The sequence below is a fragment of the Amblyraja radiata genome, chromosome 7 (assembly GCF_010909765.2).
Source record: "Amblyraja radiata isolate CabotCenter1 chromosome 7, sAmbRad1.1.pri, whole genome shotgun sequence".
Lineage (NCBI taxonomy): Eukaryota > Metazoa > Chordata > Chondrichthyes > Rajiformes > Rajidae > Amblyraja > Amblyraja radiata.
The window spans coordinates 34,958,105-34,983,937 of record NC_045962.1 but is presented as its reverse complement, the minus strand read 5'-3'; the positions used below and the strand labels follow the sequence as shown (position 1 = coordinate 34,983,937).

At 42.1% G+C, this 25,833-nt stretch overlaps 1 protein-coding gene across 4 annotated transcripts in view; it reads right to left on the bottom strand.

Annotated features, from left to right (window-relative positions):
• Positions 1-22,338, bottom strand: part of psmd14 (proteasome 26S subunit, non-ATPase 14) — an 82,105-nt gene extending 59,767 nt beyond the window's left edge. The window contains exons 1-2 of one of the 4 annotated variants that reach the window (XM_033024150.1): positions 22,231-22,338; positions 5,152-5,203 (exon numbers count right to left, since the gene is read on the bottom strand). In XM_033024150.1, coding sequence (XP_032880041.1) covers positions 5,152-5,199 — 48 coding nt within the window. In that variant the 5' untranslated portion in view covers positions 5,200-5,203; positions 22,231-22,338. The other 3 variants (XM_033024149.1, XM_033024151.1, XM_033024148.1) reach the window with 3 other exon arrangements.
• Positions 22,339-25,833: the final 3,495 nt, after the last annotated feature.

Here is a 25,833-nt window from a genome sequence, read left to right as displayed (position 1 = left end):
AAGTTTGACTATGTGATGTCTGGTCCCCTGGAAAGAATGAAGAGTTTCCTTCTCATGAACGACCCGGCCATTCCTAAAGTTCTTGTCGCTGGTCGCCAAGTCCAGATGTGTTTTGCTGTCTCAGTGAAGACATTAAGCCATCTGCTCTCATCTGGAGTAATGGCAAACGTTACAATTATTCCTACAATTTTACTAAGATGGAAGAGTCATGCCATTATTTCTATTACAATCATTAACTTAATCTAAAGTTTACTTGCCGTGGTAAGAGTTAAATTAGACTGAGATTTGATATTTGCATGCTCCTCTTCCCGAGGAGGCAAGTCCATTCAGAAGACGCACATTTAATGATCAACCATGTGAATAAAGCTCTGGAGCCTGAGAAGAAATTAACATACAAACCTGTAGGAATCATTAGATAGGTTGAGAAAGAAAACGAAAACAAACAAAAAAGGGGAAACCATAATTCAGTTTGCAAAAGATTTGATTTATGTATGTATACTACCATGAGTTTATATAGATGCACAATATAATTAAACTGAATTCAGCATCTTGCCTGATTCTACGAAAGCAAGATTAAAAAACGTTGTAATCTTTTGTTTTGTTCACCCCAATTCATCAACCCACCTGCACATCGCCTGCAATACACGTGACAATGAACCATTCAAGCTGCTTGGCACATTATTGCGTAAATTACGTTGTTCCAAACAATTAGCCAAGTTGCAATGCAAACGGGTATGACTATATGATTTGCAAGGACGAGGCATTGCTGACTATAGAGACACACACACACCACTGTTACAAACTGTTACTTAGTGAATCGACCTCCAAAGCAGTAATCATAACCCTGTCCATGTCTGGTGATTCAATAACACCCCAGGAAGATCGTTAATTTTAAGCTTACATTCATCATAACGTGAATCTACCTCCTCCCACTTACAGAAGAATGATACGGCAATACGACAATTAAAACCACTCATTTGAAATCTTGCAAACCTTACTGCATTGAGAAACAAAATCTTAGCTGCGATTGATAGATATCCTTCTATTGCAGCATGTATGTGCATCTCAAGAAACAGAAAAGCACAAGTATCAGCTCTTTCAGTTACAGTAATACATGAACCCATAAAAACCTCCAGTTTCGTTCGGGCTGCTCTTGTTGACAAAGTGTTAAAAAAGGCTTTTGCCATTATAACAGCATAAAGCTAACACCTCAAAGTGTTATCTGCTCAGTCCTTTTAGCAAATTTATTAACACTATTAGTTAGATTACTCCACCTTTTCCATGGTGTGAACCGGTATCAATTATTCAGCCAATTCTATTCTATGTTAATAAAATACCTGCTGATTAAACATATACCAAAGTGTCACTTTGTGCTACACAGAACATTGACACTATTTATTTTAGCTTAAATAAATGCTACAGTCAGTAGCTGGTGCAAGATTGTGATGACAGAAGTTGTGAAAAATAAAAAAAATGTACGCACCAAAAGTCCTTTTATTTCAGAATGAATGTGAATACAGGACAATGGAAGCAGAACAGACAATAATACATTCCTACCATTCATTTTTACCATTGTTAAGAAGGTTATTTGCAAAATTTAAACAGTAAACAATATCCAACCTAACATGAAGCAAAAGCCATTCTATATTCTACAGTGATTGCAGCACAAAAGTACTAGTGGTTAAGCATAGAAATGTGCTATATTTTCCTCCTTAGATCACCATTGAAAAAAGGAGCAAGACATAAAACTATTTTAGAATTCTTCTAAAAAGAGAAAAGGAATGTCTATTTATATCGTGTCTCTCCAGACTTGGGGCCCCTTCCAAAGCACTGCACAACCAATAAAATACTTTTGAAATGTAAACATCAGTGAAGCAGTAAAGAGTTGACAGTTCAGGTAAAATGACCTTCCTTCAGAGGAAGGACATATAGTTGATGCATACTAGAAAGCGTCAAAACATTTATTTACCATCATTTATGAAATGGCTACAGATTACACCTTTAAACCTGGCATTTTACAATTCTCTAAGTAAAATATTATTATCTATCTTTCATTAAAACGTTCAAGATGCTAAATAACGGCATCATGTTTTGGTACAAACACTGTGGGCCAAAGGGCCCATTCCCGCACTGTACTGTTCCATGTTCTATGTTTATGAGGCATATCAGTGTACATTCAAGGATATTTGGTCCAAAAACAAAAGACTCAGATTAAGTGGTTGGCTGTTCAGAATGGATTAGAAGAAATGTCTTCATCCAGAGAGTTGCAATTCTTTGGAGTTTAAGGAACTGCAATTGCTGGTTTACAAAAAAAAAGTGCTGGTGTAGCTCATTGGAGTTCTTTATCCAAGAAGGCCGGAGGAGGCTCAGTCACTAAGTGTGTTCCAGGCAGAAGATTGATGCATTTTAAAATATTGAAGTGAATTAGTGCTGCTTTTCTTTCTTGGATTCTGTTTTAATATTGCAAAGGAACCCGTTAACCGCTTTCTTAAACTGCTTAGTTCAACACTGCGATTCAGTCACTTAATTTAACAATAAACCTGAAAGGTACAAGCATTGATGAGTGACTGCTATGCTGATTCTCAGCTTTTACAATATTAAATCAATTTGAAAATTCTGAAGACTAAATATTTTAAAAGCAACATTAAAAAATGGAACTGATAATATTAAAGTGGATCAATAATTCTTATAGCAATATTAATCTAACATAAAATTATTACACAATACAGTTTGGTTCTTAGTCTGTGGTCTTTGCATTCAGTTTTACATCCACAATGAAAGCACCAATTCACAAATGGTGTGCAAGTTCTATTTTTGATATTTATTTCAAGCTTTCAAACCTGCTGATTATTTTCTGGATAAAACAATAACCCCCCCCCCCCCAATGCTACTAAATAATAGATGCTAAGACATAGAAAGAACATAAGCTTTAACAGTATTATGTCAAATCCAATTAATTTGAAAAACTCACAACCAGTTATCGAAAAACAACTTCTTAAAAAATGGGAAAAGTGATATTTAAACACAAAGTTTTAAATGGTACCATTTACAGCTGAGTACAAATCTACATTAAAACCGCTATTTAGTGCAGCAAATCAGAACTGCATAACAGGCTGTCTTAATATCGGCCGAATGTAAACTACTTCTGCTATCCCCAGTTCAACGATGAGTTGAGGCAACCTGTTATAGGAGGTGTTAATTGGCAAATGCTGTACAAGTCGGGAGCATGTTCCCTGTCGTCCTGGCCCAGCAAGGCGAGGTCATTAAAGTGGAAATGAATTATTTCAGGCTGCCTTAACCCCTTAAAGGCTCAGTTTGTTTCCACCACCCAGATGAGAAACTAAACATCCTTGATATCACTTGTTCAATGAGGTATGGAAATAAATTAAGTAAAGACTGTGACTCCAAACGGGGACAAACATGTTCTGCGAGCAATTGAGAATATATCTGGGAGTAGGTGAGGGAAAAAAACAAAATCTTAACTCAACTCTTAATTCCATAATTTAAACAATAATTAACGTCACTATTCTTAAGGCAAAGATTGAGCAAAATGTATGACCCATATGTAATTTTATTAACTCAACTAATCTGCAATATTTCACAATACATTTTTGATACTATTTATTTCCATTTACACTTTAAACTGGTTAATCAGGAATCCTAACTCAATTAATTGCCTCAAACATCTCTTCTAAGCGAGCCTTCACTCCCTATGTTGTAGTGCGTTATATCTGGGGAATTTCTAACACGTCCAGGAAATAGATGTTAAAATACCAAATTATTATATATTTGCTTGAAGTTGTTGACTTAAAGCAAAATGAAACCCTAATCAAACTGCAATTTAAACCAGAAACTAATAAACAGATCTGTTAAATAGAAGGGAAAAAAAGGAACTGCAGACGCTGGTTTACCAGGGAAAGACAAAATGCCGGAGTAACTCAGTGGGTTCGTCAGCAACCCTGGAGAACATAGATAGGTGAAGTTTTGGGTCGGGATCCTTCTTCAGACTCATTGCAAGGGTGGAGCGAAAGCTCTTCTATCTTTCTTTCCCCCCACTCCTGCAATCAATCTGAAGGGCCCATCCAAAAACATCACCTATCCATGTTCTCTAGGGATGCATCCAGACCCACTGAGTTACTCCGACAATATGTGTCTTTCCTCCGTTAAATAGTAAATGGATATGTGCAAAGAATTAATAACACACAAATGATAGCAAAATAATTATAAACTTCAATGCAAATACAAAATATTTTGGATTAAATCTCAGCATTGGATTGTTGCTTAATATCTGAAAAGTCTTCCCTTGGACTACTTTTCCTCTCTCAGATGATTTAAGAAACTGACTCTGAAAGCACACAACAAAGAGCTTTTCTAAATCTGGTCAGGCATACAAAATGTAAGATTCATTTGGTTATTTATGTTCCAATTGTATATGAAACAAATACCCTAAAGCATTACAAACAAAGCTATTAAAATAAATCTTCAGATGAGCATCAGTGTCAATGAGCACATATAGCACAACATTTGTATGAAAGTTAAAAAATCTGTAACTGAATAGTTACAATAAGCTTACACGGACTTTCATCCAAAAATAAAAAATAACATTATAAATCATGTAATATTCTATTTATTCACGATCAATTCAGCTGTAGGTCTTCAATATATTCTTGTTTTGGCATTTACTAATTATTCAATACAATATATTCTGTGTATCTTTATGCAGTATCTTTAGATGTATTCTAGAGCTAAAAAGAAGTAGCTGGAAATGTTATAGGATCGTGTTTAATTCAAAAATACTTTCAAAATGTATGCAATTTTGGGATACCATTTTGTAAACGTTTAATTCTTAGAAAGATAGGAACAAAATAGGTTCATTTTTGTACGCATGACATCATTTTATACATGTACTCAAGCCTTTCAACAAAATTTCAGCCAGTGAAATACAAACAGAAATAGAGCAGAAACTATTTTTGTCCAAAATGTTAATTTAACATTTCAATGTTAATTTAACAGAAAAAATAGGAGGTATTTGAGCCACACACGGGCAGGTGAGAATAGTATAGATGGGACATCTTGGTTGGTATGGGCAAGTTGGGCTGAAGGGTCTGTCTCCGTGCTCAATGATTCTGTGACTGTAAATAGGACACTAACCTGTCCAAGTCCAGGCATACCACCTCCTAGTCGTAAAAGTCTGTCCATTTTTCTGCAAACAAAAACACACAAAAGTAATTAACCAGGAAACTTTTAAACTCAATTATCATCTATATAATTCACCTTCAATCTTTCCTTATGTCAAAAATATTGGTGGTAATTACAACACAACATCAGATTTCCTGTTAATTATCACCACATACTAATTCAAGAACCTGTCATCCTTGCTAATTAACGGACCCAATTTCATCGCTTTTGTTTTTTGTTGGGTTATCCCCAATTTCATAACAGTATTTCACAAGTGAAAACCACCTCAAAGTTCTTACACAAGATCACAATGTTTATACTTGCCACTGCAAATATTGGATGTGGATTTTTGATTATATAGTTCAATCATTTTAAAAAGATTGCGTTTTTACTAATTGATGCGTTTGTTTCAAGCACTAGATATATTACGACAACTCGTAGTCTGCACAAATAGGAATCGTCACTTTCAAATTAAAAATTGTACATCTAATTAGTAAGTTCTATGTTAATTAACTTGCAGCTTGTCAGTTATCATCAATATTGCGTGCAAGTGATGGTGTGATCAGATAGAATTCTCAAGATACACAGTCCTAAAGCTTTAAAATTGGCATTAGAGGATTCTGCCGTGCACAAACAGACTTTTCTCAATCTTTCTTTAGGATGAGAACATTACCAAAGGAAATGCGTAGTGTGGAACTGCAGAAGGTGCTTTAAACCAAAGGCAGACACAAAAGGCTGGAGTAACTCAGCGGGTCAGGCAGCATCTCTGAAGAAAAGGATTAGGTGACGTTTCAGTTTGAGACCCTTCTTCAGACCCGAAACAACACCTATTCCTTTTCTCCAGATATGCCTGACCCGCTAAGTTACTCCAGCATTTTGTGTCCATCTTTGGTATAAACCAGCATCAGCAGCTCCTTCCTATACAGCATATCATTGAGGTTCTGCCCATACCCCAACAGACCCTGATAATGCCACATTTACAGAGTTTTTAAATATCCGAGTTATTTAAAATCCACACACAGGAATTGAAATAATTTAATTAAAAATAAAGAAGCTCAAGCTCGTAATTTTTTCCATTGGATTGGCAACCCCGTTAAATTGTGTTTTACTCAATCTTATCTATTTTTGCTGGTTCAATAAATCGAAAGCTGCACTGGATTCACAAACTTGGCTCCAGAAATTAGGTGAATTGTCCAAAGCTCATAGGCGTTTTGAAGACTAAAAAGTGGTTTTGTTAAGATTTCCAGAAAAAGGGAGCCAGATCAACAGGATACCTACTGAGAGGCTGTTCCCTATGTTGGAAACATTTATTTATTCCTAAAGACTGTGCATTTATAAATCAGTTCATCATGGATGCTCAGTCATTGAATATATTTCAGACAAAGGGTGAACATTTTGGACACAAAAGCAATTAGGATAATGGGGGTGAACAGGAAAGTAGATTTCAGCAACACAATCAGCAATAGTATCAATGAAAGGACAAAAGCTTGCAGCTAAATTTATTACTCCTGCATTTTAAAGTTTTTTTTAAATAAACAATTAACAGAGGGAATATATTAACAATCATTTACTCTAAATATTCCATCAAATAACAGCTGTTATATTACAATTGAGCAACAATATTCATTTTTTATTCACTTTGTACAAACTGATCAAAATAGCCACTTTGAAATAGCCAAACAAAAATACCAAGGGGGAATTATCTCAAATTACATTTACAACTTTGGGTACATTCATCCACTTATTTAATTTTTTTGGAGAATTAAAATAACTTCAAAAAACCTTTTTAAGTTGTCACTTTTTACTCCTGTAGTACAATTGCAATCATTTAAAGCAATTTATACTTGCAGGCCTAATTTAGCACTGACAATAAATGCTAAGTGGCTTGGCATTATTTGAGCGACTCTATCCCAGTTGTACAATAGCATCTCCGTTCTCCCAATCTTGCATGGTAATACACTTATTTCCTTTAAAATTTTAATGCATGGAATTTATTTGATAAACCTACACATCTTTTATAGACCTGCTCAAATATAATTATATTTATTTATAACAATAAGCAGAAGTTATACCCTATTTATAGGGTTTGAATTTTGCTTTTAATCCTTTTGGTAAAGTTCTGTTGGGTTTTTTTTAATCAACATTTCGCAAAAATCAGTTAATTTTGTTCAAGAAACACAACTTTCTATCTCTAGGAACACAATTGTTGAATACTTGGGAAACTCTGCCAATCAATGGTTGTGGAGAGGGAATTGAAATCTTTCTATGTTAGCCATTACAGCCTGCCTTCCATTTTCACTCCCACCATTAAAAGTCAAGTCAAGTCGGTATCATATATACCAAGAGCAAAATCAACTATGCTCTTTATGGTGTTGAGCTTCCTAACTGCTGTTGAAACTGCACACATCCAGCAAGTGGAGATTATTCCATCTAACTGCTGACTTGGACATTATAGATGATGGACAGGTTTTGGAGAGTAAGGAGACGAGCCCCCCACCCCAGGATTCCTTGCTTTTGTGGCAACTCCACTTCAGTTAGAAGACAATGGAAACCTCCAGGATATTGATAACGGGGCTGTCTCTGATGGCAATTCCACCGAATGCTAGGACGTGATATTTTCATCATCTAATGCATATTTTTGACTTCCAGATTGGATTGTACACAAACAACTCAGTGAGGATTCTATCTGATCAGATGGCGAGTCCTGCTGTTACTGTTGTGCTTACAGACACCAGAGATTCCCTGTATGGGTCCTAATGCTGTAAAAATACACAAGATTAATGGCAAGAGTCATTGGTCTGCCACATGATAAACCCTATTTTATTACATATCAATAATAAGTGTAATCATAAATCTAAATGCACTCTAACATGCCAAATGGAAACAGTGGGGATGGTCAGATTTTACTCTATTTCATGAGAATCATAAACATTTAAAACAGTTCCAGAAGGAATCACAAACTTTTAAAATATATATATAAAGAACTGTTAAATACAACAAAGATTTACAAACTCAGGACATACTGCAAAATCAGTTGATTTAAAGAAAATCCAAAAAGCAAGTGCTATTATTAAAGGCAAAAACACCAGAAAACTCATTCTGTTCAACTCAAAATTAGAAAAAAGGATCTGTAGAAATTAATGGTAGTCATGGCCTGGAGAGTCACTTAATTCTTTCATTCATACATTTACAACCATGGTAGACACAAATGCAATTCAATAGGCAAATCAAGTCAGCTGCCTCTTTTTTGTCATTTCCTCGGGATCAAGGAAGACATGTTTATGTCTAGTTTGGGGATTCTGAGCTAGTTTATGAAGCCTGTGTGGGAACCGTACATTATCCCACTAATGAGACTGATGGGGCAGTTTAAATGCATGTACATTGGGTGTAATTAATGAAAACAAGTCAGCCTAGCTTGGAGCTCCTGTATACAGCACTTCAATGATGACTTTAAAACAGCTAAACCTCCTATAAAACTGCACACACCGAAGTCAAGACTAAGTACCTACTTCAGCTAATCAGAGTTAGATGGTCAAGATTAAGCAGAGCAAGCTGTGCAGATTTACACTCTTACATCGTTCACATAGCAGCAGTTCATGCAGATGATCAGCGTTAAACAACAGAATGGAAACTGGACAATCCTGTACAAACATCTGTAATGTGACTATTTGTTAATTTCATAACTCTCCTCCAATGTTGGACACTCCTGGAGCCCAGGCACCGAGAGCAATTGTAAGTAGATAGTCCAACACTTATGCCAAGAAATTTGGTCTTTGTTCTGCATTAGCTTCATTTATGGCCCAGAAACAGTGAGTGCTTTCATTTGAATGGAGAACAAGTGGTAGGAAGAAACACACTACAATTAACTTGTTTGTGATTTAATTGGTTTAGCATAAATGTATTCAGTTAAATGTTTTCTACTGAAGTATTCAAATCCATAATTTTTATAATCAATTAGCATTTTAATTTTATTAGCTTGTATGCTATTAAATATCTACGGCATTCACAAATATTCAATGATTTTTTTTCAGCCTGCAAGCTTTGGAGCTAGAATTTATTGGCTGTCAAAGCAAGTTTGCAAGCTGTGCTCACTGCTTCCAATTAGAAAGACCTTGCCCTGAACCTCACCAATCGGCATGAAACCAGCTCACCTGAGGAGGTTTGTGCCAAGGAATTATTCTGAAAACGTACAGGCTTATTGAACAGACTATTGTGAATGCAGGAGGCAGGTTTATCCATTCACGACTCAGGCCAAAGGACCAGCATTCATTTGAAAGTTGATTCATACGGAATGAAAATTGGCCCTTTGATCCATCGAGTCCACACTGACCACTTATCACCCGTTCACACCAGTGCGTTATCCTATTTTCCCGTCCACTCCCTACACACACACGGGGGGGGGGGGGGGCAATTTCCTGAGGCTAATTAACCAACAAACCTGCATGTCTTTGGGACATGGGGGGAAACCAGAGCACCCGAAGGAAACCCAGAGAAAATAGACTGCACCTGAGGTCAGGATAAAAACCCGGTCTCTGCCGCTGTGAGGCAGCAGCTCTATCAGCTGCTGCCTGTGCCGCACTTAGTGCCACCGTGCCGCCTTTGACATTATAAAATAAAAGTTTTGCAGTACATAAATTAATATGATTTAATAAATTACAAAAGTTACAACAATTTGGAAGCAATGTTGATCGGGACAAAGACATTTCTCAGCAATCAGAGTGAGGAGTTACAAGTTCATTGGCAGTGTGGAAGGTGTAAACACAGCATGGCAAGCTTCCATTGTTAAATGTAGAAATATAAATTTTAAATGCTAAAACCTAACAGCACAGTGTAAGAAAAAACAGGATTGAGGAAGGAAGCACATGCTATCACAAGATTCCATACACATGAACACACATTTAATTTAAAGATATGTTTTTGGTACACATGAAGTTATATTTTACTGCACTGGATATGGTCTACTGCTGACGAAGATAGGGGCACCATCGCAGATTCCAACAGGTCTGGGAAGAACTTTATAAGAGGGAACCCCTCAATCTGTGAGCGCTGAAGTACAAAGACAACACAGTGGTGCAGCTGGCGGAGCTGCTGACTCACTGCAGCCAGAGACCTGATTTCGATCTTGACTTTGATGCTGTCTGTGTGGAGCTTGTTTGCATGTGCTCCAGTTTCCTCCCACATTCCAAAAATGTGTGGGTTTGTAGGTTAACTGGCCTCGGTATATTGCCCCCAGTGTGAAGGGAGTTCTCATCCACTCCCTTAAGGGGAATAACAGAGAATTAACGTGAACAGGTGATGGATGCTCGGCATGGACTCGGTGGGCCAGAGAGTGCGTTTCCATGCTATATCTCTAAACTAAACTAAACACAAATGGGAAATCTGTAATTTGATGGATGAAAATAATTATACATGGGTTTGGTTCCTGGACAGATTTCTGGTGCTCAGGAGAAAATCAACAGGAATCCAACTGGGCAGGGGAATTTGGAAATCCCGGGTGTGCCAGTGCTAATGTTTAGATATCAACTAACTATAAACTTTGCATTATGAAATTGTCTCCTACAGTATCCCATGCTCACGTCAATAATTAGGAAGTCTTCTTTTCCTTAACTATCTGCAAAACATATAGTAACTAAAGACTGATGGCATTCAAATTCAACACACTTTAACTCATTACTAGATGCTTAAAAGTGTGCCACTCTTATAATAAGTACCTTTTGTTCATATAATATTTGAAAGTTAAGCATTAATAAAACAAATGCATCTAACCAGTAATTTTCCATTTTTATCTCCATCCACATTATAGTACTTCGCATTTCATGTTCTATTCCCCCCTTAAAAAATACCATGATAATGTTCTGCATTCTCTTCATTGGACCAGAAGTTTAAGTCAACCAGTTACATAAATATTGCCAATGACAAATATCATTCAGAGATTGGTCATTCTCTGATATGTTACTCCTCTCCCGACTTCCTATCATTATACATTTACAAACAACATCAGATGTATGATGGAATTGTCTTAATTTCCTTGGATGAGCCTCACTCCACCAACATTCAAGCGGTTTCATGTATCCAAGACATTCGCCAGTGCCGCACAGAGCATCCACAGAATGTGTTGCTTTTACGTTGCATTAAGGTTGCTTCATTAACACTTCAAAAATCGGTGATCTCTACCACCAAGAAGAAAGGCAATTGACAAATTTAAAAAAAAAAACACCAACGTTTCCCTTTGTCACACAATATTCTGAATTGAAAACATTGAGAGGTCTAAACTGGTTAACTGCTAAGAGTGCATGCAGCATAAAGACTGCTGCAGTTTATGGTGGAAACTAACTGCCCATCATACCAAAAGTAATTAGGGATTCACAATTACTAGCTTCTACCGTAGCAAATCCCATGGTCTTATTTAAAAAGGAATCATACCGTTCTTTAAGAAATGATTTTTAACTGATTAAATTACTATACCTTAACTTCCACTATGAACAAACATTATTTAATCTGTAAAATTATTGGAATATATTTCAGATAGCACTATTTCTGCTGTAAAAAAATCTATCATTATCAATCAACCAATCTATTATGCCATTCTTTGCAAACTAATCAACTATCTGATCTTGGCATCAATGGTTCAAATAAAATTTATTTTGTAAATATCACTGCTGCAACAAAATAAATGCTCCAAATGAAAATTCTGCACAATTTCAAATGAAATAATTTAGAAATATACAATTGTGCGATAAGTCTCTTTTCTGCTATTTTGCTGACACTATTTATAACCTAAAACAGTTGCTTGCAAATTATTTTGTGGTTGGAATTTCAAAACTGCTGGTTTGTCAAAGCCAGTTCGCACAGTAATCTGGATGTCTGTCACTATGCTGAAGGTGTCATGCTGTATTTAGAATTCAAGACTGCCAGTTTATCAAGGCTAAATCCCATTGTGCAGACTTGTTTATCATAATAGAGTTCTGGAAATCAAAGGCTGGAGGATAAACAAGTATGTGTACAAGCTAGAACAGGCAAGATCATCAATAAGCAATATTATAACATAATATCTTTACACCAGCATAAATCTCCTAAAAGGTTCTTTCCTGTACAACCTTCTCTCCTTACTTGCAACAGTTTGGCCAGCTATCTTTGTACCTCTTCATAAAACTAGTTCAACTTGGCAACTCTGCTCAGAGATCACCTGTATTTAAGCTGGCAGCCTTCCTGACCTGTCAGTTTCATACCTTTAACTCAGGTATGTGAGAAACGAGTTCAAATATAACTGAAATCAGGATGCAACACTAGGTGGATGAAGGAAACTTGTAGATGGCCAGGTCATGTTAATTTATACCTCTAGCTCTGGTGCAAAAGGTTTGCTCTGTCTATTATCGTGGTACTTTTATGCCTTGAGGTGAAGTCACATTCCCATAATAATGTTGTATAGATGGATTGGAGTCAATTTGTGTATTATGATCATGAACCATGTGCATTTCAACAACATTAAATATAACATAGTTGATTTGAAATATTGAAGCTGTGATAATACTCAGCAACTATTGCAAATTAACTGTTACATTTTCCCTTTTGCTTGTGATGGAAAGAAAACACTTCTAAACTGTGAAGTGTTCTTTGACCAAAACTTGAAAGTTGTAAGACAATATTTTTCAAACGTTTCTTTGGAAGACTCCATTTAAAGATTAGAAAAATCTTGCAAACCCCAAGATGATAACACCACATGTGTGAGTATCAGTCAGCAATGGTCCCTGCCCTCCTGCAAGGCTCAGAGACATGGTGGCACACAACTCAAGAGCACTGGAGAGATACCAATTAGTCCCTGCAAAGTCTCCAAATCCACTGACAGGATGAACAAACCAACACCAGTTTTCTCTCCCAGGTCAACAAGGCCCTAATTAAACGAATGTAATACAGGCAACCAACATCAAATTCCCAAAACAGCTCCATCATGGCAGGGAATTGCCAGGTGAAGAAAAAATAGTTCAAGGCTGTTCTCAATGAAGAATATCTTCTTAATATCTCCATCACTGCCAGACTACAAACCCACGCATTCCTGCAAGCAACCTCTATCCATTTGCTGTTCCCACATTGACCTCTTCAGCCACAGACCTACAGAAATAGAACAAATGCAAGTCATCCTTGAAACTGAGGGACTGCAGGAAATGAAAGCAGGACATTTACTTGTTTAGTCTTTTTAAATTCAAAACAATTATTTAACACATCTTTGAAGTAAAAGAAATAATACAGAACAGTGTATAAAATCATTCTCAAAATTCTACAAAAATGATTTTATTTGCTGTGGTTTCTTTTACTGCAATGAAATGCCATTTGACCTGATTCTTTTTATGTATAGTATTATCTGACTGGATAGCATGCAAAATAAAGCTTTACAATGTACCTTGATATATGTGTTAATAATAAACCTAACCCCAAACCATTAACCTTCAAAGCACTGTCTAATAGATTTTACTTTAGAGATACAGCTTGGAAACAGGCTCTTTTGCCCACTAAATCCGAGCCGACCAACTATCACCCAAACACCTGTTCAGTTACCCCAGTTTCGCACACTAATTTCGCAATTACACTAGGGGCAATTTAAGGTCAATTAACCTACAAACCTGTATGTCCTTGGAATATGGAAGGAAACCAGAGCACCTGGAGAAAACCCCACGCAGTCACAGAGAGAATATACAAACTCCGTACAGATAACACCCGTAGTCAGGACTGAAGCCGGTTCTCTGGCACTGTGAGGCAGCAACTCTAATGCAGCACCAGTATGCTTGCCCTGTGAATTATACATGAAAAGATACACGCCTAAAATTGCACCAGCAATCATCTCTCCATCTCCATTATTTTGTTCATTTCAACAATTGTTCCACAATCACAACTTTGGGAGCCATTGATTTGGGACGAATTAAAACGAGATCATGGTTAGAAAAGCTTACAAAACTAATTCATTTGCAGAAACAAAGAACTGCAGATGCATAAAATAACACAAAATGCTGAAGTAACTCCGTGGGTCAGGCAGTATCTCCAGAGAATATGGATAGGTGAGACTGAAGAAGGGTGTTGAACCGAAACGTCACCTATTCACGTTCTCCAGAGCTTCTGCCTGATCCACCGATTTACTCCAGTACTTTATTCCTTTTGTGTAATTCATCTGCAGTTTAATTTGTATTTCAGCGGTCAGATTGATTTTCATTATTCTATTTTCTAACCAAGAAGATACTATTGCTTGATAAATTTGAAATATTCGATCATTAAACAGGATTCTATCTAAAATCTGAGATGATGGTTCCAAAATCGCAGCTAGTTGCAGATGTCAGGTAAAATAATGGAAAAATATTTACTTTCTATTAATTGTGTAATCTGCAGAAGGCAGTAAATGTACTTGTTTCTGGGGTTGCAGGGGCAAGGAAACATCTTTTTTTTTAGAAACACTTTCTTCTTCTCAATAAATCACGTTAATGAAGTGTTTTACCGTGGTAATTATTGTTTATTTTCATAATGTACATCCTTTGATGCAATGCAATCATTGCTGCAATTCAAGAACGTGTTTGGTTTAGTTTAGCTGAAGGAGGAGATAGGTTCAAGCAGAAAGGGAGATCACAAATATCAGCAGCAGCCAAAGTAAAATGCAGAGACCCTGAAAGCAAGAGTAGTTCAGAAGGTCCAACATATTGCTATAGAGGCCTAATTTTGTTGAATCTCCAAAACTCCAAAGTGGGTTGAGCCCTCCTCATTACATTCTAACGCCATCAACCTTAGAACAGAACATAGAAATACAGGAAAATAGGAGAGCAGGAACAGGCCCTTTGGCCCACAAGATCTGTGCCGAACATGACGCCAAGATAAACGAATCTCATCTGCATTCACATGATCCATAACTCTCCATTCCCAGCTCATCCATGTGCCTATCTAAAAGTCTCTTAAATGCCACTATCCTATCTGCCTCCACCATTACCCCTAGCAAGCCCCATAACAGAAGCGTCCACGTCGCGGGCCTGGAAACTGGAAGTATCCTGAGCTAATTCTGCTACCACCATCATCTATTCTATTGCAACAAGTGATGGCTCCCACTGATTGTCGCCGGAAGCTTGCGTCCTGTTCATGACGGACGATTACAGCGATGTCAACATTTGAAACATGGACATGAAATAAGATTACCCCCAGCAGCACATTCGACCCAACGGGTGCCCCTTGGTCTAGTCTCCCTTAAAATTTGACCCTCTCACCTTAAAGCTATGCCCTCTAGTTTTTGACAGTTCCCCGACACTGGGAAAAAGATTCCGATTGTCTACCCTTTCAATGTCTCTCATGATTTTATATACAGGTCCACCACTGATTATCCAGCACCCTGGTTCCAGAGCCTTTCTGGATTATCCATTTTGCCAACCCGCAAAGTTGGTGGCGGAAGTTGGTTATGGGAATGGATCGGCCAGCTCCAGCCAGGCCAAAGTTCCAGCGCCCCAGCTGCAGGCAGAAACATACCATCCGCCGATCGAGTCCTGATGAGGTTGAGATCGGCCGTCTCACCTGGCCTAAACGCCACATTTTCCGGATGGACTTCCGTGCGCTCTTGTAACCTTCTCTGGAATAAAGGAGATGCTGGACCAATAGTTGCCAGACAATCGGTATTGGACCTGCATTTCTATCAGGACGCCCTTCAAACTCAGACCAAAAGAGAAGTGAACAAGGTATGCAATGAAAGGTAATTCGCATCATCTAGATTTGGTATTGACAAAGCATGCATCTGGTCACTGCTCCCAACCGTCCAGACATGCAGTCTTAAGGACTTGAATACAAATTGTGTCTTTCTTGTCACTTCAAACTTCATGAGATCACAGCTAGACAATCACTCACATGTGTAGGCAGTATATGTATAATCAGTAGTCCAGATGGAGACCAAATTATTTTCATTAACTGTTCAAACACCACATTCTCCCACTGACTGAGGATTTCCAATTATGCCTTAGCTGTACACAACCGTTCAAACTTGATTGCTCAATATGATTTGAAGGTGACTTAAATTTGCATACAATTACAACTGCAAATGTCTTCTTTCCTACAGCCATCAGGCTATTAAATACGATAACCTCCAAATAAGCTCTAAACTACATAGACTTGGGGGCATTGGTTTTGTCGTTTTACACTATTATTGTGTTTGTTTTTATGTGGATGTGTGTATGTATGTATGTGTATGTATGTGTACGTATGAACATATGTATGTACACAAACATGTATGTTATCTATATACTTAAAACTATGTGTGTGTGTGTGTCTGTGTGTCTGTGTGTGTGTGTGTGTGTGTGTATAAAATCACATCTTCTCAAAAAAAACGACACGCTGACGGTAAAATGTTTACATATTCCAGTAGAGGTTTTTCCCGTGGAGTCCAAAATTGCCTTATCTGAAAACTTCATGCTTTATTTCTCGAGTGATTAATGAAAATGTTCAAAAATCGGACAAAACTTTGAAAAACGACTGTCTTTCGCTGATAACATCACAATGGGTCTGCGCCGTCTTGCTCGTCTGCGAGTGACCTCACCCCCCCACCTCTCCCTCCTCCCCCCGTTATTCAAAAGACGCAGAAAGTGCTCCCCGCTCACCGGCCGGCCGCCCGCCCCGCTCCCCTCCTCCTCCTCTTCCCCCCCTTCTCCTCTCCCCCCATCCTCCTCTCCCCATCCTCCTCCCCCCCCCAATCTACGCCCCCCTCCCCCTTCTCCCCCTCTCCTCTTCCTCCCGTCCTCCTCCCGCAAGCACCTCCCCCCCTCCTCTCCCCCCTCCTCTTCTTCCCCCCCTCCTCTTCTTCCCCCCCCTCCTCTTCTCCCCCACCTCCCTCCCCCCTCTCTGTCTCTGCCCCCTCTCTCTGTATCTGCCCCTCTCTCTGTCTCTGCCCCTCTCTCTGTCTCTGCCCCTCTCTCTGTCTCTGCCCCTCGCTCTGTCTCTGCCCCTCTCTCTGTCTCTGCCCCTCTCTGTATCTGCCCCTCTCTGTATCTGCCCCTCTCTGTCTCTGCCCACTCTCTCTGTCTCTGCCCACTCTCTCTCTCTGCCCACTCTCTCTGTCTCTGCCCACTCTCTCTACCCCCCTCCCTCTCCCTCTCTAGACACGCCTGCCAGTTGGAAGCTAGGCGTGAGTGGATAGGGCGGGGATGAGGTAAAAGGAACAAATGAATATTATTAATATAATATCAAAGGGGGTGGTTAGTGTGTGTGTGTGTGTGGGTGTGGAGGGTGATTAGTGTGTGTGTGTGACGCCGCAGGCCGTGTCCCCACCCGCAACCACGCGTTGAGGAGACGGGACCCACGTGCCAGACGGGGGGGGGGGGGGGGGGACACGGCCTGCGGCGTCACACACACACACTAACCACCCTCCACACCCACACACGCACACACTAACCACCCCCCTTGATATTATATTAATAATATTCATTTGTTCCTTTTACCTCATCCCCGCCCTATCCACTCACGCCTAGCTTCCAACTGGCAGGCGCGTCTAGAGAGGGAGAGGGAGGGGGGTAGAGAGAGGGGGCAGAGACAGAGAGAGTGGGCAGAGACAGAGAGAGTGGGGGGGGAGGGGGAGGGGGAAATGGAGGGAGGGAGAGGGAGGGGGGTAGAGAGAGGGGGCAGAGACAGAGAGAGTGGGCAGAGACAGAGAGAGTGGGGGGGGGGGGGGGAGGGGGAGAGGGAGGGGGAGAGGAGAGAGGGGAGGGGAGAGGGGAGGAGAGAGGGGAGGAGAGAGGGGAGGAGAGAGGGGAGGAGAGAGGGGAGGAGAGAGGGGAGGAGAGAGGGGAGGAGAGAGGGGAGGAGAGAGGCTGGAGAGAGGGGGGGAGAGGGGAAGAGGTGATGGGGAGAGAGGAAGAGGACGATGTCGGGCGAGCAGCCGGGCGATGTCACTCGCAGCACGTGAAACACAGCGCGCAGACCCATTGTGACATCATCAGCCAAAGCCAGTTGGTTTTATTTTCAACGTTTTTTCAGATTTTTGAACATTTTGGTTAATAACTCGAGAAATAATGCATGAATATTTCAGATAAGACGATTTTGGACTCTACGGGACAAACCTCTATCGGAATATGAATTTTTTTTGCCGTAAGAGCGTCGTTTTTTCGAGAAGATGTTATTACACACGCGCACACACACACATACACACACACATCCACATACAAGATCAGAGTTTTAATAGTTACTAGACCAAGGACAGACCCATTGGGTCTGCTCCCCCAACGCACCCGTCCCCTACCCGTACCCCCCACGGGAGGCGTGGGGGGCAGAGAGGGAGCGGGGGCAGAGAGGGAGGGGGTAGAGTTTGAGGGGTGGGGGGCATCGTCACAGGGGAGGGCTGGTTCCCGAAACGTCGCCCATTTCTTCACTCCAGAGATGCTGCCTCACACGCTGAGTTACACCAGCATTTTGTGTCTACCTACACATATATAAAAATAAATACACACACTTTATTATATTTATTTCATTTATTATATTGTTTAGAGTACTATGTTTACATATTCTGTTGTGCTACTGCAAGAATGAGTTTCATTGTTCTGTCTGGGAATTATGACAACAAAAACTCTTGCCTCCCTCTGTGAAGAGGATGCTACGAGGATGCAGGGTGGCATGGACAGGTGGGGTGAGTGGGCAGATGCATGGCAGATGCTGTATAATGTAGATAAATGTGAGGTTATTCACTTTGGTGGCAAGAACAGGAAGGCAGATTATTAAATGAATGGTGTCAGGTTAGGAAAAGGGGAAGTACAACGAGACCTGGGTATACTAGTACGTCAGTCACTGAAAGTAAGCATGCAGGTACAACAGGCAGTGAAGAAAGCTAATGTTGGCCTTCATAACGAGAGCAGTTGAGTATAGGAGCAAAGAGGTCCTTCTGCGGTTGTACAGGACCCCGGTGAGACCACACCTGATGTATTGTGTGCAGTTTTGGTCTCCTAATTTGAGGAAGGATATTCTTGATATTGAGGGAGTGCAGTGTAGGTTCACGAGGTTAATTCCCGTGATGGCGGCACTGTCATATGATGAAAGAATGAAGCGACTGGGCTTGTATTCATTGGAATTTAGAAGGATGAGAGGGTATCTTATAGAAACATATAAAATTATTAAGAGATTGGACACGCTAGATGTAGGAAACATGTTCCCGATGTTGGGGGAAGTCCAGAACCAGAGGCCACAGTTTAAGAATAAGGGGTAGGCCATTTAGAACTGAGGATTAAAATAAAGCATGGCAAATATTTCTATGCCAATGACATAGCTCTTGTTTCCACAACTATTTCTTTGTTCTCAATATTGACTCCAGACCGCATAAGGTCTCGTAGCATCAGGTCTAACATATCGAAGGAAACCTCCACCTGATTAACATTGGCCATCCAAAATTGCAGATATTGCTTTATATGATGATAAACACAAAATGCTGGAGTAACTCAGTGGGTCAAGCAGCATCTCTGGAGAGAAGGAATAGGTGACATTTCAGGTGAGTACCCTTCTTCAGATCAGTCTGAAGGGTTCCGACTCGAACGGTCACCTTTTCCTTTTCTCCAGAGATGCGGCCTGATCCGCTGAGTTACTCCAGCATTTTGTGTCTATCTTTAACATTGCCCATCATTCGTCAGATTATGAACCAGTGTCCCTCCAGTTTGAACCAGTGTCCCACATGTTGACCAACATATGGAATTAGTATTGATTGAATCAAAGGCTCAGAATGTACTCTGGCAGGCAAATTCACCCTGCTTAGGGGCACCACCATTGACTGAGCTGACCAAACACTGAAGGACATCTTCCAGATTGGATCTGCAGCAGGTAAAGAGCAAGCTAACACAAACAATTTGAACACATCTTCATTAAAGCAGCGAACATGCCCAATGCTTGTAGAGATAATTTCTCGACTTCTCATTGAGAAGACCCTCCATCATGTTGTATTGCACCAACAGTCTAAATGGCACAGATTCAAAGCAGATCAAAACTGCACAAAAGGGACATAAACGGAAACAGAAATATAAACCACCACAAATCATTGACTCTTGCCCCAGTGTCTTCATCAGTCTACCATTACCATCAAACCAATGTAATAAAGACAGCCAACAGCATGCCAGGTGTAGCAGCAGGGTTGCCTAAGCAGAACCAAACTGGTGACTATAACACAGAACTACATGTGCCCTAGACAGCAACAGGCAGAACAAAGCAAACTTGCAAGCAAACGATCAGTTCAAGCCCTAAGCCCTTTTACCACATCTGGTCATGAATGAGGGTTGATAATTAAAAAGTTAATGAAAGATTTCAAATACATTCTATTCTATGCAATGACAGCACAGGGCACACTAGGATTAGGGAGGTCAGAAGCATTTACAACCATGTACACCCAGAAATGCCAAAGGAATGATTCAGCCTGACTCCCCCCTCAACCACAGATGCCAGTCTTGAGACAATTTCAACATTTCTTCACATATTCTAACCTATTTCCTTCAATTCACCCTGTCATCATCAACCCTGGCTTCTGTTGAGAGGAGACATCTGCGACCCCACTCCCTGTCATTCGTTATCTCCAGATTGCAGGGGCTCATTCAGTTTCAATTCCTCCATGGTCATCTCAGTGCCATTACTTTCAAACCCACCCTTTATCATACAAAGCGCTGGAAGAACTAAGCGGGTCAGGCTGCAGCTGTGGTGGGAAATGGACAGACAACACTGAATCTGAAGAAGGCTTTAAACCCTAAACATTATCTGTCCATTTCCCTCCAGAGTTCCTCCAGCACTTTGTGTTTTGCTCAAAATTCTAGTATCTGCTGTCTCATGTCTTCCCATCTCAACTTTCCCCCTGCACCATCTCTCCCCACGCCTTTAAGTCCACGATAGTGATGGTATTATGGAGCTAAGGGACTACAAATGTTGGAATCTTGTGGAAAACACAAAGTGCTGGACTAAATTTGATCAGTAAGGGTGTCAGGGGTTATGGAGAAAAGGCAGGAGAATGGGGTTGAGAAGGAAAGATGATTGAATGGTGGAGTTGACTCAATGGGCCGAATGGCCTAATTCTGCTCCTGTAACTTATGAACTAAATCAGCAGGTCAAGCAGCATTGGGAGAGATAGGGGGAGAGACAGGACGGTGAAAGGGGGAGCGAAAGGAGGGTTAGGAGGGAGATAGATCAGCCATGATTGAACGGCGGAGTAGATTTGATGGGCCGAATGGCCTAATTCTGCTCCCATCTCTTAAGATCTTATGCCACTTTGATCAGCCATAATTGAACGGTGGAGTAGACTATGATGCAGCTTTATGAGACTAGTTAGGCCACATTTGAAGGATTGTGTGTCGCCCCCGTTACGGGAAGAAGGGTTCGGAAGAGGTTTACCAGAAAGCCGCCTGGATTCGCAGGTTTCAACTGCAAGGAGAGGTTGGATAGACTGGGATTATTTTCTCTGGATCGCCGGAGGCAGAGGGAGAACCTGATAGAAGTATATAAAATTATGAGAGGCATAGATAGGTGAGACAATCAGAACCTTTTCCCCAGAGTAGAAATGTCCAAAATTAGAGGGCATAGGTTTGTGAGGAGCAAAGTTTGAAGGAGATGTACAGGACAGTTTTTTTTGTACACAGCGGGTGGTGGGTGCCTGGAACGTGCTGCTAGGGGTGGTGGTGGAGGCAGATATGATGATGGTCAAGAGATAGGCACATGGATATGATGGGAATGTAGGGATATGGACTATGTGCAGGCGTGTAAGAGTTGGGCTTGACAGCATGTTCGGCACAGACTGTGCTCCATGTTGTAATATGGAGAGGGGCAAGGAAGGATGGCGAGATGGGGGGGGGGGGGGGGTGAGAAAATGGGGGTCAAGAACTGGGGGTGGGAGAGAGGGCGGCTCGGACATCCTCGCCGAGAGGAGAGATCTCCTCAGCCCGGGGAGCGCAGTCACCGCATAAACTCTGCCGCCAACTCCCAGCCCCTCCGACCAACCGCTCCCGGCAACAGGCCCCAGGCTTAGACTCCGATACTCGTGCTTATTCTTACTCCATATTTCTTATTTCTTATAGATTCACTCACTTCACTCACCGACGATGACTCGGGCCGTTTCCCGCTGTCTTCCACTTCCGGGTCAAGGGAGCACTTCCGCTTCCCACCACGCGCGGCCGCAGCCGTTGGAGGCAGAGGTGAGCGCGCGGGGTGACGGGCAGATGTGGGGGTTGTGTTACAGGGCAGATGTGGGGGGTTGTGTTACAGGGCAGATGTGGGGGGTTGTGTTACAGGGCAGATGTGCGGGGCATTGCAGGGCAGATGTGGGGGTTGTGTTACAGGGCAGGACAGATGTGCGGGGTTGTGTTACAGGGCAGATGTGCGGGGCGTTGCAGGGCAGATGTGCGGGTTGTGTTACAGGACTGGACAGATGTGCGGGGCGTTACAGGGCAGGACAGATGTGCGGGGTTGTGTTACAGGACAGATGTGGGGGCGTTACAGGACAGATGTGCGGGGTTGTGTTACAGGACAGATGTGGGGGGCGTTACAGGACAGATGTGCGGGGTTGTGTTACAGGACAGATGTGGGGGGCGTTACAGGACAGATGTGATAGTTGTGTTACAGGACAGGTGTGCGGGGCGTTACAGGAAAGGACAGATGTGCGGGGTTGTGTTACAGGACAGATGTGCGGGGTTGTGTTACAGGACAGATGTGCGGGGCGTTACAGGACAGATGTGCGGGGCGTTACAGGACAGATGTGAGGACGGTCACATCCGCCAGAGGTGAATACAGATGTGTGTGTATGTGGAGGGGATCCACTGCAGCCAGATGTAAGTGCGGATGTGTGGGAGTCACAAAAAGCAGAGGCGAGTGCAGATGCAGGGGCACAGCAGCCAGTGCTAGAGCACACTTCTGCACAGGTAACATCTGCACAGGTGTCCTCTTCAACCAGCTGACGGTAGAGTTAAGTGTGAGGTGAACATTCTGTGGCTATGGTAAATAAATTGCCTTGACCGGAGTCTGATGTGACTTCACCCATCTGACCATTATCTCACCTTGGTAGAATAGTATATGGCAAATAGTGTTATGGCGGGTGAATAAGCAAGCCAGGCGTGGTGAATCCAAGAGATCTTTATTGTTAAAGTAAAGAGAACAACACACGCGAATGGGGGAAGGTTGAACCGGGGCTCAATACTTATACTAGAGCATACCCCTAAACCTCGTGACAACTCCTTGCTGCCATTACGCAGTCTACAGGTGCACAGTAGAGAGCATGCTGACTGGTTGCATCGTGGCTTGGTTCGACAACTTGAGCGTCCAGGAGCGGAAAAGAATGCAGAAAGTTGTGACCACTGCCCAGTCCATCATCGGCTCTGACCTCCCCACCATCGAAGGGATCCATCACAGTCTCTGCCTCAAAAAGGCTGCCAATATCATCAAAGACCCACACCATCCTAGCCACACACTCATCTCTCCGCTGCCATCAGGTAGAAGGTACAGGAGCCTGAAATCTGGTACATCCAGGTTCAGGATCAGCTTCTTCCCCACAGCCATCAGTAAACTCAACTTCAAACAAACTCTGAACTATAACAGCCTACTGCACTTTATCTGTTTATTATGTGTATATATATATATATATGGTCTATGCTATATAGACACACTGAACTGTTCTGTATTTATGCTTACAATACTCTGTTGTGCTGCAGCAAGCAAGAATTTCATTGTCCTATCTGGGACACATGTCAATAAACTCTCTTGACTTGACCATACACTGCCAAGGGTTCGCATAGTATGTGGCCTAACCACCGGGTGGCGCCACAGGACCCTCCCTCCCCCCCCCCCCCCCCCCCCCCAGAACCTGAGGCACGAAATCGAAAGAGTAGACGAACGAGGCGGCCGGACCTCGTGCACACAGCCCCCCCCCCACAGGGGACACCCCTGAGGAATGCGAAGGCGGGAGCGGGCAGGACCGCGGACGCCTCCAACGACGAGGCTGGGCCACCAACACAGGTTGATTCAGGTCGACATGGGCAGGCTTCAACCGAGCCACCGACACAGTCTTACGCTGACCCCCCCCATGTCCAAAACAAAAGTTGTAAGTCCCCGCTGCAGCACCCAGAAGGGACCCTCATACAGCCGCTGCAGCAGCATGCGGTGTGCGTCACGGCGCAGGAACACAAAAGAACAGTCCTGGAGAGCAGTGGAACTTGGGAAGGCACCACACCGTGGCGAGACGTCGGACCACGAGCAAGCGTGCCCACCTTCTCCCGCAAACGAACTAACATTGAAGAAGGCGGCTCCTGCGACCCATGCGCCGACGGAACGAAATCCCCCGGAACCATAAGTGGAGTGCCACAGTGTGTGCAGTGGCGGTGGGTGTATGTCAAGAGTGTTTATTTGGCACATGTATCAACTCGGCCTAAAGAAGGGTCCCGACCCGAAACATCACCCATCCACGTTCTCCAGAGATGCTGCCTGACCCGCTGAGGTATTCCAGCACTGTATCCTTTTGAGCATTAACAAGAATGTGCAAGGTTTTTACAATAAATTAATAATCAGTTATACAAGGTAATTTTAACAAATTTCATTGACAAGTTGCATGTACACTTAAAATGTGCTTATTCTCTTTGCTATTTCCAAGCCGAATAGTCCCACATGAGTGGGAGCATGTTTCACTATCACTATTTAGAGATACAGCCTGAAAACAGGCCCTTCAGCCCACCGAGTCCGCGCCGACCAATGATCACCCTGTATAGTAGCACTATCCTACACACCAGGGACAATTTACAATTTTTACCAAAGCCAATTAACTTAAAACTGCGCATCTTTGGACTGAAAGGAAACCAGAGCACCCGGAGAAAATTCACACGGTCACAGAACGTACAAACTCTGTACAGATACAGACCACCAGGGGCGCCGTATGATGGCAGCCTCTGCCCACAGTCTGTTTTTTCCATGTTTTTGTTATTTTTAGTCTGTTTTAAAAAGTATTTGGAGGTTTCTTTTTATGTGTGAGAGGTGGGGGGGTAAGGGGGAAACCGTTTTTCAGTCACTTCCTGGCGAGGATGCGACTTCTCCGAGTCGCGTCTTTGCCCCCACCCCCCTCACAGCCTACCATCTGGATTGGCGCGGCCTTTCCTGCCGGAGACCGACCAGAGTTTGTGCGGCGGCGCAACACCGATTTGCCATTACTGGGGATTGCCATTTGAAGCTCCAGAGTGTTGGGCCTGCTGCTTTGACATTGTGGAGTTGTGGTTTGCTGACTTTAACATCACGGAGTCCTGGTGATCCCTTTGCCGAGAGCCGCCAGTGTTGAATCTCCGCCCAGCTCGGCCTGTGGACTTCGGGAGTCGCGGTCTCCGGTAGGAAGTGGCTGATTCGGAACTCCAAGCCGCTGAGAATGTTCTTCCGTTCCGATGTTGGAGTTCCAATCATCCCGGCGAGAGGGCCTGAACATCGGGCCGCCCGTAGCGGCAACTGCGGAGGGCTCGGGAGGCCCCGACCACGGGTGAACAAAGAGGAAGATGACTGAACTTTGTTGCTTTCCCTCCCAGTGGGAAACGCTGATTCCGCTGTGTGGGTATGTTTATATTAAATTCTATCATGTATTGTGTTATTTTTTTTATTCATATAGCTGTATGGTAACCCAAATTTCACTGTACCAATTGGTGCATGTGGCAATAAATGTAAACTTGAACTTGA